Below are 19,778 nucleotides of genomic sequence, written 5' to 3'. Positions count from 1 at the left end.
TCCAACACCCTACTTGTATCTTTTAGTCTCCAACTCACTTCTTCACATGAACTCCATCCTTCTTCATACTTTTTTTACTCGTGTAATCTTTGTTTCCACCTTTCCCCATGTACTACACATCTGTCCTCTATGGGTGGGCTTTTGTCGCTCCGCAGCCTTAATGAGCCATACGGGAAGAGTCTCCCACTGCTGCTCGGCTCTGGCATTCTGCCATAGCAACCTGATGCTACAAGGGACAAACCCGCACTCCTGGGATGTGAATGTTCTGCAGCGGTCCTACGAGGCTCCAGAGCACGGGGAGAGGGATTTAGGGCACTACAAGCCCTAATCGTTAGAATGTGAAGAAGTCTTCAGAAAAATTCCCCAAACAAGAAGACAATCTTTGCAAGCGCATGGCACGACTGTTGCACACAGCATGTTGAACAGTGGCTTGTGCATGTGTGTGAGAAACCAAACAGATTTCCCCCACAGGAAAACAAATACTTTAAGCCTATAGGTCATATTGCAAACAAACAACCGGGCGCTTACCTTTAGAATATTAGGTCAGGGTGGAGGGTACAATACAATACCCAATCCAAACCAATAAATGTGGTCTTTCACAGTGGAGTCCGTAAATTCTAGTGAGTCCCTCTGCTCAACCCCAGAAAGGGGTATCCAAACCCTTAAAGTACATGGAAACAAAAGAAAATAGGGGGAGCAGGGGGCCAGCACTGACCCCCTGCTCCCCCTATTTTCTTTTGTTTCCATATAGGTCATATTGACATGGAAAATATATAAACAAATTCATAATCTAGAACAGGTGTCTCCAAACTCAGAAAAAGAAAGGCAGAATAGGCGCAATAAGTAGCTATTTAGTTTATTTAAAACCCTAGGGTATAACATATATTGTTAAAAACAGTTGTAGGCAATACCATAAATGACAAACATAATAAAGTGAAACAAAAATATAGTAAAATAACTAAACTCACAATTGCCCTTATCACATAAGGAAGGAAGCCGGAGAGCTCCGGTGGTCAGGTAAATGCAGTGATATACAAAGATCCGGACCCGATCTACTCAATTGTGCTGCGGGAACACCCTCACTCTTACGGACGCCAACTTTGAATTCTGAAGATCCACGGAGCAGCCTCACGTGACCTCTACGCGTGATTGGTCAGCAACTCAAGTCCCCAAGGGCCGCCAACAGGCCGACTTTTATGGATATCCCTGTTTCAGCACAGGTGGCTCAATCAGTGGCTCAGCCTTTGACCTGAATCACGTATCACTCGCAGTCCAGAAGAAACAGGACCAATAAGTCCCACAGCACATAAAGCCGAGGCAAGGTCCTAAAATAAAGGTGAACAGGAGGTTTTTAGAGCGGTCTCCTCACTCGACGCGTTTCGCCCTGAAAGGGGGCTTCTTCCCAGAGTGAAGAACGGATTGAGCCACCTGTGCTGAAACAGGCATATCCATAAAAGCCGGCCTGTTGGCGGCCCTTGAGGACTGAGTTTGGAGACCCCAGATCTAGAATATGGCAACTACTCAAAAGATTGTTTCCACAGCTATTAAGATGGGTAAACACGGTTACTGCAAATCATGTTGTGAAGAAACTGCCTCTACAAGTATCTGGGACATCAGACGGAGCACTTTAAAAGATCAATGTAAAAGGCATATCGAAAAGCAGACTCATTGGATCAAAAACAAATAGGAAATAATTGATTTTAAAAGCATAACCATCAGAATTTTACCATTTTTATCCCCCCAATTTTTCAGCGATGCATTGAAGATGTAATTACTAGAAAGTGTTACCGTTCAATGGACTTGTGAATTCTTCTCCATTGTGGATAGTACGCTTCCTGTTCAAATCCACCTCCTCTAGCTCTAGCTTGCTGGGCCACATTCAGGGAACGTGTATCTATGACATAGCCACGCTTCCCTGCTCTCAATGTGGCATTAATAAGCTTCTCGTCTTCTTTGCAGCGTCTACCGTTCGTACCCGTTAAAGGCTGGCTACTGCGCATTATCACCTTAAAGAAAAAAAGGGCGTTTATTACAAGGATTGTCAGCAAGTACTTTCCACGCTACTGTACATGTGCGTAAAAATGTTCTGTATTATCAACTGCAGTTTATCAATGTATTACACTGACAACTTTTAGAAACCAACTGTTGTTTAGGAACATTTATAGCAGTAGCGCCCAAGTTTTAATGTATAGGAGTCAAACACTATACTCATCAATTACTATTTTTTCCATTCAAATATGTGCAAGAGCTTTGGGACGAAGCATCGCCCCCTTTATGTGCAGATGTGGCGTGTGGCGTTGTACCCCCAGATAACACCACATAACCTGGAATAGCTCAGATTATTACAGCGTTTCCACAGGATTCAATGGCAATGTCGGTGCAGAATATCACAATGCACACACAAAACATACGCACCAGCAGGAACAAGAAAGCTGGTAACATCTGCATTTTAAAATTGACTGCCAAAAACCTATTGGCTTATACAGAAAAAGTGGAGTGAAAGACATGGGTTATTGTGAGACATTAGTTTAAACAACATCTCAACTTCTTAGCTTGGGAATTCTTTAATTATGCTCAATGATGTAAGAAATTAGATTTTTCAAATATTGCAAAAAAAAAAGATTTAGGCAGAGAAGTCTGGCCAGACATTAGCTTTCAGGCAGTGATGAAGCAGAACATGGCTGTCCCAGAGGGAGGCGATAGGATGGGACGGACACAGACTTGTGATTGATGAACTTATTCTCGGTGCATGGAGAGCTGGACCTCAATTAATTAGTTGCTGGCCTGCAATAAAACCCTGCTGACAAATGCTGGAGAAATGGCCTCATCTGAATCAGAATCCACGAATAAAAGCAAGCTGCCCATCAAAACGAGATTCAATTATTTATGCGATTCATTCATTTAGATCCACAGAATATTGCAATACAAAATGCACTTTCCTCCCAGAGCAAATGAATTGTGGACCAAAAAAAAAAAAAAAGGAGTGGTCAGCGCATGGCACAGCTGTTAGGCAGCCCTGGTCAATTCACCCTTCGATTCTGCGCATTTTTTAAATACAATTATGGATGGAATACCTTTGCAAAGGCTTGAAAAGTAGTTGCACTCAGGTGTTGCATTTAGGTTATGACAGCCAGAATATGTTCACATAGAATGAAGCCCCTCTTATTCAATGCGCTGTGGACCAGGCCCCCCCTTGCTGAGGAAGTGTTCAATTTAATTTGGATACAGCGGAACTTTCCCCTAACATGGGAACGGCAGCTTCAAAGCATAATGAGCTGGGGCCCGAGAAACCAAGGTCATGAAGATTTACAACTCAATTTCACAGCAAGTACTCCTACAGCATGCACAATACCGTCAGTGGATTCAAGTCAAGATTTATGCCTATATTTACCAAGGAGTGTTCTGCTATAAGCCAAAGGTTGGACATATTTCTAGGAAGGAATACAGGGATATACCAAATAAGTAAACATGGGAAGGATGTTGATCCAGGGAGAAACCTGATTGCTATTATTGGAGTCAGGAAGGAATTAAAAAATTTCCCCTCCTTATAAAACATCATTTGATAAGGTTTCACTAGGGTTTTTTGCTGGCTTTCCCCTGGATCAATATACTGTAATTACAAATACTGCATAGGATAAGTGTCTATCGTCTAAGTTTAACATAGGTTGCACTTGATGGACATATGTGTTTTTTTCAACCTCATCTACTATGTAACTCTTCCAGCGCTGGAAGGTACCCTATGGATATTAACTTGAATAGGCTGTAGGGTGTCTTATGAAATAGAGCTGCTACTGAATATGAGTTTCAGTGAAAACTATTTGGGGGTGATGAGAAAATTCTGAGCTACTTGGAAAAGAAATGACAATGACAATTTAGGCTGCGTTCATAGAGCGCGCGCATCTGTCACCTGAGCGATTTGCGGACTCTGTTCACGCGCGCGACAGAGAAGCTTGGCCGTGACATCACCAGGCTGGTTCGCCCTCATTATCAGCATCCAAAAAGATGTAGTGCACAGCCACGAGAGTGGGTCAGAATAGGTAAAAAAATCAATCTTTATTTGTCCATTAAAAAACGGAGGTGTAGAACCTCCTACATGTTTCGTGCTATTGCACTTTATCAAGGAGTATCTTAATACACCCACAAACGTCCCTTTTATGTACATCACCTGGGGTTCCGTTTCGAGCCACCGGCGCGATGACGCCACCCGCCCGGACCCCCGCGCGCATGCACACTGCCAGTCTCCATCTACCCTCTGTCGCATCAGAGCTCTAAACGCGCATGCTGAAACGGCTCACGGGACGCGTCAGTCGCGCGAAAAATAGGAAACAAAAATGTCTCCTCAAAATCCTGCCGCGTGCGTCGCATCGCGCGCATGGTCGGGCTGGCACACTTGTATGAATTTGTTCGTGCCGTGCGGTTGTGTGCACAATGTCCGCAGCCTTACAATTCCTATGAAGAGGAAATGTCAAGTGATCAGTAATGCTTGAATTTTAAAGGTAACAGAATATGGGAGTTGAGACAATCCCCATGGTTGTGAATGAGGCCTATATTAGGCAAGGGATCAGAGAGCAACCATGTGAACAACTGTCTCAATTTGGCATCAGTCTTAAAATATTAGCCTGCGCCAACGGAAGTAAGATCTACGATGTGAGCAAACAGAATCCAAGGCTGGGGAGGCGGCACCAGTCAGAGGATATAGTAAGAATTGCCAAGCCATGCTGCACAAAAGTGCCTCCTTCCTCTGCCATTACTGAGGTCAAATGCCAAGACCACCAATTTTAGGCTTTTTTATTCCCATGACCGAATTGTCTGGAAGATACTGTGCACCCCACAACAGTCTTCCGGAGACTCTCACAGCCGCCACCAGTCAAATTCTTTCAAAACTAACGTGGTCTCACATTTTAATCTGTTCTGTAACGGCTACATACGCCTATGACCCACCCAATGCCGGTCAGAAGCCCGGATGAAAAATGGGGAGTGTTGGTTCCCGTGGCGACAGAACTGGAAAATTAGCCAAGAACCCAATGGCAGGACAACAATTACGAAGCGTGGAAACACTAAGAGGACGTATTGAACATCCTGTCGCTGGCCTCTAGAACATATTGCTTCCTACCTTGTAGAAGATGAAGCGATGTCGTTTACGGAGACTACCTACGCCTATAACATATCTCTTACTGTGCATGCAATGTCTTGTATGTAATGTACAACCCTGCTCAAGTAATGTAACCATGTATTTGTAACCATGTATTTGTCACCATAACTCTATGCCCAGGACATACCTGAAAACCAGAGGCAACTCAAAATGTATTACTTCCTGGTAAAATATTTTATAAATAAAATAAACACAGTGACCTGGTGTTCCCATATTACTAGACAGACTTACAATCTGACCATGGAAACGTTTTACTTGTGTATCGATTAAAATACCTATGATCAAACTACCTCTACCCCTTCCTTAAATCACACTCCTTTTCTCCCTCTGCACACGTCCTGCACCTCATTCCCCAATTCCCCACCTGCTGACACTGCTGGTGTGCGATACTAGGACAAAGATTGGGTTAGGGGGACAGCAGCCAATCTGATAGACATATTCTTCAATGGAGAGCATATGAATGCATTTTTCCCACCTTGTCTAGGTGCTGCAATTATGCCACTCGGGACTACAGACGATGTAACATACTTGAAAGGCAAGACCCTGTAATACTTACCATACCATTCTTCTTATGGTAATAGCTAAGGACTGGAAAGCGTCCGCCATGACGAAACGTGGCCACCTTACGGAGAGATTCATCATCTATTGACTTTGGAACCGTGACAATTGGAGGGTAAGATGGACAAACGGAGAAATCCTGATTGACATGGCTCAGTCTCCACTCGTTTGTCTGAAAGGTAAATAAATTAATGTAGATCCACATATTGCTCTCTACTAGAAAAAAAAATAAAAATAACAATCAAGTCATCAAAATTACAACGAAATAGTTATACTTCAAAACTGGCATTACTGGGAAAGTATTCGCCTATATAGTCCTGTTTGTACAAATAAAGCACAGACCAATTCCATTCCTACATAGAAATAAACGGGCGACACACACACACACACACACACACACACACACACACACACACACACACACAGCAAAGTCCTTTCTAGCTGTCTTTCATAGCTCTACTTGTTCCTAAGCAGAACTGCTGCCAGGCTCACTTATCTCAGACACGACTCTTCGCTGTGTAAATTCCTACAATTCCAGTGTCCTCTGAATCAAAAACAAACATTTTGGAAGCAAGATCCCAGTCCTAAAAGCACTTTCCAGAACTATGAACTGACCTCAACTCCAACTCAAACTGCCTTCACCATTCTGTCCATGTCAGATCATTGAACTTTCCTTTAATTCATTGGGGATGTAAGAGCAGGGGGCTCAACTCCAGTCCTCAAGCCCCCCCCTCCCCCCACCCCAACAGGTCAGATATCCCTGCTTCAGCACAGATGACTCAATCAGTGCCTGGTTCAGCACAGGTGGCTCAGTCTTGAGCATCTGATTGAGCCATCTGTGCTGAAGCTGGGGGGGCGGGGTGTCTTGAGGACTGGAGTTGAGCCCCCACGAGATAGAGTAGGCTATACTCTTCCTCTGCTTTGGATCCCTAACTACATCTTCCTGTTACGTGGACTAAGTATTCGCAACGGGGGATGTAAAAAAACCAAAATGCCAATAAAATAGGACCAAACCAAGTAAAGGGATTATAATAAAAATCTGTGCATTTTATATAAAGGTTACAAGCTCAGGAAGCCCATAAAAAGACCTGCACGTAACCTTATTCTCTTTCGAGATAAAAATTGAACATTTGAATCCCAAACTGCATGAGACATATTACACGAATTTGATGAAGACCAATCCCATTGACATAGTTTTATTGTTATTAAATAATTAGATAGTAGATGAGGTTGGGGGGGGGGGCGCGGAGGGTGAGAACATCCGTCTAGTTCAACTCAAGCTAAATTTAGACGACAAATACTTATCTTGAATTTACTGTACTGTATTTAGATCCAGAGGAAGGCAAACAAAAAACCCCAGTGAAACATTAGCTAATAATGTCTCATAAGAAAAATAAATTCCTTCCCGACTCCAAATATTGGCAATCAGATTACTCCCTGGATCATTCTTCCCAGTATACTTATTTGGTATAGCCCTGTATACCTTTCCTTTCTAACAAGATGTCCAACCATTTTTTTTGAAGATATGTATTGTATCTGCCATCACAGTATCCATGGGTAATGATAATGCACAAACAAGACATTTACACTTAATATGTACGCGCGTATATAAAGGGCTCGACAAATTATAAAAACCGCTACTCGCCGGACAAAAATGGAACTTGCGCTGTACAACTGGGCGTGCACTCCTATCACCCCTCTCCCTCTCACCCCCTCCTCCTCACTCCCCCCCTCCTCTCACCCACCAGGCTTCGGTGGAGCACTGCAGCAGAGGAAGATGGTGGGCAGCCGGCAGCAGAAGAGGACTGAAGAGTGGAGCGGCACTGGAGGAAGACATCTGGTGGCAGGAGATGACCGAGGACCACCACCATGTTAGCGGAGCAGGGTAGTAGAGGCGTTATACGGCGGGCGGCAGAAAGAGAAGAGCATTGGCACCATGTGAGCAGTACAGGAGAATGGCCAGGGAGGAGCGCCCTCCAGCGGTCTGACCCGTAAGTCTTTACTGAATTGTGGTGTCTGCCGCTGCTACAGCGCAGCCCTTACCGCCGGGCTGTTCTCTTGTGCTGCTCACATGGTGCCGCCAATGCTCTTCTGCCGCCAACGCTGCCCTGCTCTGCTGATATGGTGGTCCTCGGTTCTCTTCTTCTGCTGCCCCACTCTTCAGTCCTCCTCTTCTGCCGCCGGCCGCTAAAATCCACTCGCCATGGGCGAGTCCTACGTATGTGTGCACGCGCATGCGTGTCTATACATATAGCACGTGCACATACGCATACACATCAAACATCACAAATCTCATAGTTAGATAAGTACCTGTTCTCTCATAAGTGAGGGTCACTTGGTTAAATTCTTTGGCCAAAGCATTTGTAACGTGTGCCCTCTTTTCCTGCAAGTCCTAACATTAACTCTACGAAAGAGAACATTCACAGAGATAGGACTTACAGAAAGAGGACACACCGTGACATGTTCTGCAAGCTTACAATGCTTTGGCCAAAGGATTTAACCAAGTGACCCTCACTTATGAGAGAAGAACAGATAAGCATTTAACTATATGATTTGTCATGTTGGATATAGCATCGGGGCGCTCTGTCTTTTGTTTATACATTGTCACATACCCAATAGCACTTCTTTTTGACAAATATATATGGTAAGGTGACGAGGACCGAAACGTCGGGCCTATGTGTGCATTTTGGATAAATACGATAAGTTACCCTTTATTTGCAATTTGTGTTGTGCTGGTATTAGTTAACTTTTGATTTAATGTGACATTTTTTTTTTATAATCACATGGTGGTGCAACTAAATGATTACTGAGTGGTAATATTACTTTACATTTTGCAATTTGTTGTTCAATCTCCTTGCTTTCTTCTATTATGTTATTTTCGACTGGTGCAAAAACACAGCAAATTCTGTCCTATTTGAGAATGTGATAAACACCCTGGTTTAACAGAATTGTTATCTGGTCACCTCTGGGTTCTCTCTGCTGTGTAACCGTTTCAGTTCTGCTGGACTGTGCGTTCCAGATAAGTCCAGCAAAACAAACAAGTTGACAAACAGTGCTTTTAACAATACAAAACTTGTTTTTGAGTTAGGGTTGAAAATAAGTGTACATCTACTGCTCTTCTGAATACAAGTGCAGGGATGAAGACATTTGCTGTGGAAGGAGAATTCAATGTACCATGCTTGAGAGCAAAACATTTACACTTAACATGAATGGGCATTATTATTATATAATAATTTTATAGGGCACCACCATTTTCCGCTGAGTATTAAAAATGTGCATAAAGACAAAAAACAACAACAATACAACATAGAATAATACAACACACAGACATCCTGGCACTAAATGTGAAGACGTGCCTGCCCAGATGAGCTGACAATCAAAAATAAGATAGGTGGAGACACAAGGTGTAGTCTGGTTAGGGAGACCTGCACACTACATTAGGTCACAGGTAACCGATATTAAAGTAAAAGTAGAAAGAAAAGAGGATGTCAGGAAGGAGTTAGGTAGGCAGATATAGATATATAAAAAGGTTTTTCGGGAGGTTTTCAATGTGTGGAGGGAGGGAGCCAGTTTGATTAGACTAGGCAGGGAATTCCAGCAAGGCTGCATCCACGCTAGCGCTGAGCACGTGGCACTAACCGAGTTTAGTTCCGGCAATTTAAATTGTCCCGTCCCCGCTCATGCACGCTCTCCGAAGCTTTGCACTTGCAAAATACACAGGACACCCCCGGCGCTCGTGCTTGGAAAGCTGGTGACATCACCGCTCTCAAGCATGAGTGCAGTCGGCGCCAGCGGGACCGCAGCCTAATAGCAGCAGCTCCACCAAAGTGTTGAAGGCAGGAGAGGTACTTATGGAGGGAGGAGAGGCATAGTACATGTGCATGTAGGAGTGTACTTAAGTGGATGAAGATGTGTGGAGGAACAGTGTTGTGAAGAGCCCTAAATGTGACTACTACAATGTTGAACTTTATTGTGTACAATGCGGGGAGCCAGTGTATGGACAAAGGACTAGCAGAGGAGGAGCAGCGTGGTAAACGAGTCTGGCAGAAGAGTTTATTATTGATTAGAGTGGGAAGCCAGTTGGGCAGAGATGACAGTTGTCGAGACCGGACATTATGAGGGAGATGAGACTTTGGATAAAATCGGAGGTAAGGAAGGAGCGGATTCTGGCAATGTTGCTGAGATGGAAGTTGCAGAATTTGGCCTGAACGTGGGGAATGAAAGAAAGAAGTCCTAGTCAGTGGGCTTGAGATACGAATTTGATGGTGATGTTATGATTAGTGAGAGAGTCCGTTTTGGACACGCTTCGCTTGGGACATCTGAGAAAAATGGCTGACTGATAGTTGGTGACACGAGGTAGAAGAGGAGAGATCAAATTACAGATTTCGGAATCATGATAGTTAAATCCAAAAAATAAAACGTTTACAAAAATAATTTTAAAAAAAATTAAATAAAAAGGTGGTGGTATAGTTAAGAACCGAAGTCCCAGCACAGAACCTCGTGGGACCCCAGACAGTGGGAATGTAGAGGAGAAAGTTATAGAGAAGGAGACTTTATTAGAGCAGTTGGAATGATCGGATGAGAGCCAAAAAAGGGCATCTTTCAACATCGGTTCTCAACCCCATGAATCCGCACAAGACGATCAATCATAATATCAGCTGACATCCTGAAATGGGATAAAATAGTGAAAGTGATGTCCAGGTGATTGTGAGAAGACATATTGCCCTCAACCATCTGAAATGATTGACAGATAGATATTGGGGTCAGCATAAAGGACAATCAATCACCAAGCTGGCCCTTCTAATACTCTTGGGTAAAGATTTACTTGAAAACATGTACAGCCTGCCCCCCTCTCCGTCAACAGGGCTACCCTACTGCAAGGGTTAACTTTCCCCTCAGGGCTGTAAAGTGGCCTGGTTAACGTATTACCTTCATTATAAGCATGTTATGTTTTAATGGGTTTCTGGCCGTGTACCGGATATGCAATGAGTACGGGGTTGGTTTATTGTAGGGGCCAGGGGCCCAGGGACAATGGGGAAAGTGGGAAAGGACGTAGCCACCTGCTGGGAAAGTACATACTCGGAGGCAGGAGAATTGCTCTTTTCCCGGCAGCACGGTTTCTGTCGCTCAAGGCATCTGAAACGGTTTTCGGGGATCCGCAGTCGGGTTCTGGCCCAAGCGCGCTATTTCTAGTGGCCTGTTCCCATTTCCCAGACCCCACCCTCTGGGCTGTCCTTTGTCACAACTTGGGTCAGTGGATTGTTACGTTCCCGGGACACCCTTGCTTAGAATTTTTCGGGTGATTAAAAGAGACAAATATGATGGATCGGCGCTCGATCTCTATGTTTGTGTGTGGACACCAAGCACTATACAAGTAGCTGCCGACCTGGACTTACAGTTTTGAGAGTTGGTCTCGGTGGCAGGAGACCCCCCTTGTATTACAGATTCAGACCACAGAATGGTTCGCTCAGCACACCGGACTAAGGACTCGTTCAGGAACAACAAGGTAAGTTTGCTGCGGCCTGCAACTTGCGAGCTAGAAGCTCCAGACATTTCCCTTGGGCTGGGATAGTGTGTGTTGATGCTTGTTGCCACGGTTAGCTTCAGCTAAATAAACTCCCTGTTTGTTAACCCCTGTGTTTTACTTGGTGATTAAGATCCCAAGGTAGTCTGGTCAACCCCATTCGCGTCAGTAATGTTTTAGGTTCCATTAAAAACACAGTACCTGTTGGTGATAACTTTGCCTCCGATACTAATTTGAGGAGGGCAGTCCCTACCCGCTGAAGCTCTAGGCCTTCATTTCCAGTCGTGTTTCGATTTCGGGGTAACGTGACGTCATTTGACGCCGGAGCCGAGCAGGAGGAGGGGGGGCGCAGCATAAGAAAAACTTTGCGCACCCCTAATCTACGTCATGAGGGGGTTGGACAGTGTCGGAGCAGGGAGAGCTCGTGCTGGCTGCAGGCAGGTGAAGACTGCGTGTGGAGCAGAGGTGATCAGGAAGGGTGGTTATTGTACCTCGAGGAATGAACATGAGCACCTCTTCTATAAGCATAGGTGTTCACTACTTATTAAACTGGTGTGAACTTACTACAATTCCACTTACTTCTAAATTGAGAAGTTCAAATTCTTGCTCGGGAAGGAAAGCGTGCCATCCGTCGTCCTCGGTCACCTCAAACATAGGGCGATAGAAGAACGGGTACATCAAGGTAACGGAACCTAGAGTGGACAACGCCTGCAGAAATCATAGTGAAAGCAGAGTTATTAATACACCCAACTCAGAGAGAACATTGCCTGCACACATCACAACGATGACCAAGTTTAACCCCTGCAGGTTCTCACTGGAACGACTAACACTTTCATATGTTGCCCATTCCTGCTCCAGGTCTGTAAAACTGCTGCTCAGATTCCTGGTGTGGTTATGCTCCCAAAACCACCACATTTATTGGGCCAGAACAAAAAAATATAAGCAGAAGGGGACAACAATTGCAGAAGTTCCTTATCCTTACTCATTGTGTCCAGCAATTTGTTCACTATGGAGACCATTATTGCAGATATAGAAAGCATCATGTTTTAATCTTAGGCAGCGGGCATGGTCAGCGCTTAGGCGCTGACCCGCGCTCACGCTTGTCAGTGAGCCCCTGCAGCCGCAATGAGAGCGGCTTTAGCAGGGGCTCGCGCACGCTTCCGCAGGCGTGCGGAAACGTAGCCGACAAATTGTTTTTAGTTTAAGCGCTCACGGGAGCACAGGGCCGGTCACGTGAGCTGTTCGCCGTGACGTCCTCGTGGAGGAAACACCCCGCTCGATTTACTATGCTGCGTCTCTCTCCAAAGTTCCAATGAGCATCAAAGCGTCACAACGGCCGTGATCAATAACCCAAAAACACTTAGTCACAGGAACATGGCTTCATCAGGCGTTTTCCTCAATGAGGACGTTTTTCCTCAACGTTTCGGCTCCTAATGGAAAAAAACCCTCTGTTGGGAGTCGAAACACACACCCGCACTCGCTAATTACGGTTATCCAAACCGTTAAGATGCTACATTATTGTTGTTGGGAGCGCAGATTGGTGTTAATACAGAGCCTTATTGATCTTGCTCAAAGGTTGGGTGACAGGATTATGCCAATTGCTTCACCCCCTTTTTTCTTCTGTACCTCTGCAAATTTTTTATTAAAAGACAGTTAAACAAAGTGGAAGGCATCTTATGGAGCGGTAGGACAAACAAAGCAAATATCCCTGGTGAAAGGAGGAAGACTAACGTCAGGACTCCTATCTTACCTCAATAGAGCTAGCTATGTTCAAACATTCCTCCATCCCGGTTATTTCCAGCTGTATAATGCGCAGGTCCTTACATTTGATGGTGATGGTACCCGATGGTCCCACAAACCTGCAATGAAACAAGTTCTGTGACATTAACAGATATATCACATTAAACATTTCTAAAGAACAACGTCTGCGGTTTACCTTTCAACCACAAAATCCACAAAAGGTGCTAAGCTCTGGCACACCTTAACTCCCATTCATATGAGGCCCTATTAAGTGTGTATTATCCCTCCCGGGATCAGGACACTATGCGTTCTGGGACCGGTCACACAGTTTTGTATGAATGAGTAAAAGGCGTGCTAAAGTTTAGCACCATTTTGTGAATTGGTGCCCAAGACGTCACATTCAGTATTTGATGGAAACTTAACAAAAACAGCCTGTTAATTCACTCAGAGTAGCAAAATTAAAATGTTTACCAAGATTTGTTCACCATTAAATATTTTCTTTATTGCATTTTTATTGCTTCAGCTTTCCCTGTAGCAGCACACACCTGACTGCTCCCCTTCAACTGATGCTTTAGACCAGGGGTGGCCAACTCCTGTGCTAAGGTGCAACCAACAGATCAGATTATCATGATATCCCTGCTTCAGCACAGATGGCTCAGTCAAAGATTGAGCCATTTGTGCAGAAGCAGGGATATCCTGATCTGTTGGTGGCCCTTGAGGACTGGAGTTGGCCACCCGTGCTTTAGACAGCAGCGAGAGAAAGATAGGTTTATGCTAATAAAAAGAAGCACCAGCCAGGGGAATAATAATCAGTATTAATGGGACTGTCTTAAAATGAAAATGACAGGTCTCAGATATTTAATAAGTGTCATTCTGTATAACTTCTTATCAACAGATGTATCTACCAAAAGAATATTAACACAAGAAAACACACAGACTTCCATAATCATTTTTCTTTGAAATGAATGTTAGTTTGTAAAGCTGGGGAGATGAAGCCTGGGAAGGTTTTTGAGGGACACTTGCTTAGGGAAGAAAAGTACATTGTTGTGAAGTTGTTTACAGAGTGTTATTCTGGGGAGCGGAGGCTGACTTTATGAGGACTTCTGAGGAAAGACTCACTGCAGAGGTTTTTAGGACAGAGTGTTAGCGGTCTCCGTTCTTGTGAGAGCCAGGTGATCAGGATATTCAGCTAGGAAGAATATTTTTTTTTAATGCAAAGTAAATTCAGCTTCACTCGTCAATACAACACATAATATATACATGTGACCAAGATATAATTCCATCCGGGTGCTATTTTTTTGTATGATAATATTTAGATGATCTGGATACTGTTCCTGCTGAGGGCACCCAGACTGAGGCCTTGGACATAGTGGTGTGAGCAAGCCTGAACCGTGCTCAGCCGCGCTCACACTCGGCACTGAGCCCCTGCAGCCGCAATGAGAGCGGCTTTAGCAGGGGCTCGCGCGCACGCTTCCGCACGCTTGGGGAAGCGTGTGTCTCACCAAAGTTTCAAATTTGGCGCTCGCCGGAGCGCAGGGCCGGTCACGTGAGCGGTTCGCCCAATGAGGGCGAACCAGCTCCGTGACGTCACTGGCTCGCCCCCGACACGCCCACGGACGGCGCGCTGAGCACCGCTTTCCCTGAGCCTCAGCGCGCCTCCGCACTGAGGAAATCACTATGTCCCAGGCCTAAGGCCTGGGACATAGTGAGCTTTAAGCTCGCTGAGGCGGGCTGAGCCACGCTGAGCAGATGCACAAAGCCCCTGCATCTGTCATCAGCGCGGCTATAGTTTCTCCCTCCGCATGCGTGCTGATGCGTGCGGAAGCTGAGAAACTTTCCCGAGACAGCCAGTTTTCAAATTTGCCGCTCGGGGGAAGCGGAGGAGCGGTCACGATGGGAGCGGGGGACTAGCCCCGCCTCCCACTCAGCCTCCTTGCACGCCTCCGCTCCGCCCCCGTCCCACCCCCAGAGCACGCTCACTGCCTCGCCTGCAAGGACAGGGAAAAGCCCTATTTTCAGCAGGCGAGGCAGAGCAGGAGCGCGCCTCAGCGCGCTCCCAACACACCTAAGGCTGCGGCCAGGGTGAGGAGACGCACTCTCACGAGGCGTGACGTCAGCGTCTGCCCAAGCAGGAGCGATTGGCAGTCCTGCTCACTGCGTGCTCATGCGGGGGGAGGGGAGCATATCACAGGTGGGAGGTGGGCGTGTCAGACTAGAGTGGGGCGTGCCAATGACGGGAGTACCGTGATTTTCATTGGCTAGGGAGTCTGCTCCACTTCGATTGGCTCTAAACTGGTCACGTGATGCCCCATTGCACCGGACAAACAAATTTAACTGTCTCCCTAAGCACAGCTCCTGTCCAAGCACACGTGGGCCCACACGCAACTACACCCTGGCCGCGGCCTAAAGTGGTAATCAGCGGTCAATTCTATATATGCCTATGTGGCCGTCGGGCTCTTTGTTGCTGAAAATACCCATTGCAGTCACAAACTAACGGCAGTTTAGGAGGCTTTAGAATTACCACTTTAGGCCGCGGCCAGGGTGTAGTTGCGTGCGGGCCCACACAAGACAGTGACTCAATAGGAGGGTTGGGAACCCCTAAGTGTTCATGAGGTATCTCCAAGGGGATCACCCCCCAAAAATCTGTAATGGCAAATCCCGGGCAGTATAGTTGGTTCTTGAACTCGTGGGGGGAATTAGTAAGGCCCCAAACTGCACCTTAGTATGGGGGGTATAGCTGTTATTACAGCAGGAGCTTCCAAAGCCGCTCACCACAATGACAAGGCATTGTGGGGTGTGACTTTAAAATCTCCCGCAGTAAATGGCAGATATAACACCCATGCTCTCGGCACACACTGAGGTGCAGTTTGGGGCCTTATTAAGTGTGTGTTCCCCACCAAGCTCAGGACACTATTACTGCCTAGGATGTTGATCCAGGGAGTAATCTTATTGCCAATTCTCGGAGTCAGGATGGAATTTATTTTTCCCTTATGAGATATCATTGGATGATATGTCACTGGAGGTTTTTTATTTGCCTTACTCTGGATCAATATATTGTAAGTACATATAAAGGATAAAATATCTGTCGTCTAAATTTAGCATAGGTTGAACTTGATGGACAAATGTCTTTTTTCAACCTCATCTCCTATGTAATTATGTAACTATGCCTGGAATCGGTCACACAGCTGTGTTTGCAATAGTCTAATTCGCCAATAACAATTCGTAATTAGGGGTTCGTGGAACAAATATTTTCTAGCAGGGAATGCACAACGTAAAAAGGTTGGCAACCACAGAGTCGATGTTGGAGTAGAGTAGAGAAGTGTGTACACACACAGCACTCACTGATTAATGAAAATAATAAATTACATTGAGTGCATACCATCCAAGGGGTAAGTATAAGGGCACGAAGAGGACAGGCACTCCTAAATCCAAGCAGAGATTGCTCTGTTTGTATTTTAGGGAGAGCAGGGGACCCGTTCAGTTGAGGAGTGCAGCAGTGTGTATGTATACACTGCAGGTCTCACCTGTCTATAGTCGATGTTGGAGTGCAGCTGAATATATTATACACATATACATACTCAGTGTGTGTCTATATAATTATAGGTGTCACCTCCGGTCTATAGAGTCGGTGTTGGAGTGCAGATGTATATATTATATACATACTCGTAGTGTGTGTGTGTACTCGTAGTGTGTGTGTGTACAGTACGTATGTAATTATATTTGTCACCTCCAGTCTATAGAGTCGATGTTGCAGTGCAGCTGTATATAGTGTGTGTGTGTGTGTGTGTGTGTGTGTACAGTACGTATGTAATTATATTTGTCACCTCCAGTCTATAGCGTCGATGTTGCAGTGCAGCTGTATATAGTGTGTGTGTGTGTGTGTACAGTATGTAGGTAATTATAGGTGTCACCTCCGGTCTATAGAGTCGGTGTTGGAGTGCAGCTGTATATAGTGTGTGTACAGTACAGTACAGTATGTAATTATAGGTGTCACCTCCGGTCTATAGAGTCGGTGTTGGAGTGCAGCTGTATATAGTGTGTGTACAGTACAGTACAGTATGTAATTATAGGTGTCACCTCCGGTCTATAGAGTCGGTGTTGGAGTGCAGCTGTATATAGTGTGTGTACAGTACAGTACGTATGTAATTATAGGTGTCACCTCCGGTCTATAGAGTCGATGTTGGCGTGCAGCAGCCAGAGCTCCTCGCTGTTGTCCTGCCGGGAGCTCAGGATCAGGTGGTGTCCGGTCAGGCACAGGGTCCCCTCCACTGGGGCGTAGAAGGGCCGGTGCAGAACCACATTATCCACCCGGGGGGTCTTAATCAGCTCCGCAAACTCCATCCCGGAGAAGAGGAGGCCGGGGACACACCGGTGACAGGCCCGGGGGGGGGACCGATGACCGGACCGGGGGGGTACCACCGGTGACAGGCCCGGGGGGAGACGGGACACCGGTGACAGGCCCGGGGGGAGACGGGACACCGGTGACAGGCCCGGGGGGAGAAGGGGCACCGGTGACAGGCCCGGGGGGAGAAGGGGCACCGGTGACAGGCCCGGGGGGAGAAGGGGCACCGGTGACAGGCCCGGGGGGAGAAGGGACACCGGAGACAGGCCCGGGGGGAGACGGGACACCGGTAGCAGGCCCGGGGTGGGGGGGACACCGGTGACAGGCCCGGGGGGAGACGGGACACCGGTGACAGGCCCGGGGGGAGACGGGACACACCGGTGACGCCCGGGGGGGAGGGCACACGGTTACCGGGGTTGGAGGCTTCGGTTCTTGATGAGACGCTCACACTGCGGCTGCGCGGAAGTCCGGAGGAGGAAGGTTGAATTTCATTGTAACTTTATTGACACAAAACAAAAGCACAGAGAGTAGCAGCACGTGCACTGACCTGTCACTCACAGTGTGGAGGAGAAGGGAGGCACAGTGCGGGGGGTGGAGAGGGGAGGCTCAATTGGGGAGGGGAGGCTCAATTGGGGGAGGGGAGGCTCAATTGGGGGAGGGGAGGCTCAATTGGGGAGGGGGGCTCAATTGGGGGAGGGGAGGCTCAATTGGGGGGGGGGGAGGCTCAATTGGGGGGGGGAGGCTCAATTGGGGGGGGGGGAGGCTCAATTGGGGGGGGGAGGCTCAGTGCGGGGGAGGCTCAGTGAGGGCAGGCTCAGTGCTGGGGGGATGCTCAAGTGTGGGTGGGAGGCTCAGTGCCAGGAGGGGGAGGAGGCTCAGTGAGGGAGGGCAGGCTCAATGCTGGCTGGAGGCTCAGGTGCGTGAGGGGAGACTATGTGGGGGTGGAGGCTCAGTGCAGTAGGGTGGGGCTTAGTGCAGGGGGAGGGTGGGGGCTCGGCAGGGGTGAAGGCTCAGTGCGGGGCAGGGGTGGAGGCTCAGTGGGGGAGGCTTACTGCAGGGGGCATGTAGGCTCATTGCGGGGGAGGGGAGGCTTAGTGCAGGGAGAGGCTCTCTGCGGGGCGGAGTGGAAGCTCAGTGCGGGGTGGAAGTGCAGGGCAGGGGTGGAGGCTCAGTAGGGGGTGAAGGGGAGGCTCAGTTCAGGGTGGAGGCTCAATGCAGGGGGTGCGGAGGCTGTGCGTGGGGAGGCTTAGTGCGGGGGGCAGGCTCAGTGCTGGGGGAGGCTTAGGTGCAGAAGGGGAGGCTCAGTGCGGCGGGGAGGCTCAATAGGGGTGAGGAGGATCAGTGATGGAGGGCAGGCTCAATGCTGGGTGTAGGCTCAGGTGCGTGAGGGGAGACTATGTGGGGGTGGAGGCTCAGTGCGTGGGGGTGGAGGCTCAGTACAGTAGGGTGGGGCTTAGTGCAGGGGGAGGGTGGGGGCTTAGTGCAGGGGGAGGGTGGAGGCTCAGGGTAGGGGTGAAGGCTCAGTGCGGGGCAGGGGTGGAGGCTTAGTGGGGAGGCTTACTGCAGGGGGCATGAAGGCTCAGTGCGGGGGAGGGGAGGCTTAGTGCGGGGAGAGGCTCCCTGCGGGGCGGAGTGGAAGCTCAGTGCGGGGTGGAGGTGCAGGGCAGGGGTGGAGGCTCAGTGGGGGGTGAAGGGGAAGCTCAGTTCAGGATGGAGGCTCAATGCAGGGGGTGCGGAGGCTGTGCGTGGGGAGGCTTAGTGCGGGGGGCAGGCATAGTGCTGTGGAGGCTTAGGTGCAGAAGGGGAGGCTCAGTGCGGCGGGGAGGCTCAATAGGGGTGAGGAGGATCAGTGAGGGAGGGCAGGCTCAATGCTGGGTGGAGGCTCAGGTGCGTGAGGGGAGACTATGTGGGGGTGGAGGCTCAGTGCGTGGGGGTGGAGGCTCAGTACAGTAGGGTGGGGCTTAGTGCAGGGGGAGGGTGGGGGATCAGGGCAGGGGTGAAGGCTCAGTGCGGGGCAGGGGTGGAGGCTCAGTGGGGGAGGCTTACTGCAGGGGGCATGTAGGCTCAGTGCGGGAGGGGAGAGGCTTAGTGCAGGGAGAGGCTCCCTGCGGGGCGGAGTGGAAGCTCAGTGCGGGGTGGAGGTGCAGGGGTGGAGGCTCAGTGGGGGGTGAAGGGGAGGCTCAGTTCAGGGTGGAGGCTCAATGCAGGGGGTGCAGAGGCTTAGTGCGGTGGGCAGGCTCAGTGCTGGGGGAGGCTTAGGTGTAGAAGGGGAGGCTCAGTGCGGCGGGGAGGCTCAGGGGTGAGGAGGATCAGTGAGGGAGGGCAGGCTCAATGCTGGGTGGAGGCTCAGGTGCGTGAGGGGAGACTGTGGGGGGTGGAGGCTCAGTGCGTGGGGGTGGAGGCTCAGAACAGTAGGGTGGGGCTTAGTGCAGGGGGAGGGTGGGGGCTTAGTGCAGGGGGAG

The 19,778-nt window shown here is 48.2% G+C and overlaps 1 protein-coding gene across 1 annotated transcript in view; it reads right to left on the bottom strand.

Moving 5' to 3' along the window:
• The window catches only part of MTMR9 (myotubularin related protein 9), a 29,818-nt gene extending 12,033 nt beyond the window's left edge, over positions 1-17,785 (bottom strand). Inside the window, exons 1-5 of the mRNA XM_075598701.1 lie at positions 17,134-17,785; positions 12,985-13,093; positions 11,814-11,942; positions 5,709-5,882; positions 1,789-2,006 (exon numbers count right to left, since the gene is read on the bottom strand). Of these exons, the coding sequence (XP_075454816.1) occupies positions 1,789-2,006; positions 5,709-5,882; positions 11,814-11,942; positions 12,985-13,093; positions 17,134-17,315 (812 nt within the window). The 5' untranslated portion in view covers positions 17,316-17,785. The remainder of the gene's footprint in view (positions 1-1,788; positions 2,007-5,708; positions 5,883-11,813; positions 11,943-12,984; positions 13,094-17,133) is intronic.
• Positions 17,786-19,778: the final 1,993 nt, after the last annotated feature.

Source organism: Ascaphus truei, chromosome 4 (genome assembly GCF_040206685.1).
Source record: "Ascaphus truei isolate aAscTru1 chromosome 4, aAscTru1.hap1, whole genome shotgun sequence".
In the NCBI taxonomy this organism is placed as follows: Eukaryota; Metazoa; Chordata; class Amphibia; order Anura; family Ascaphidae; genus Ascaphus; species Ascaphus truei.
This window is presented reverse-complemented; position numbering and strand designations above follow the sequence as displayed.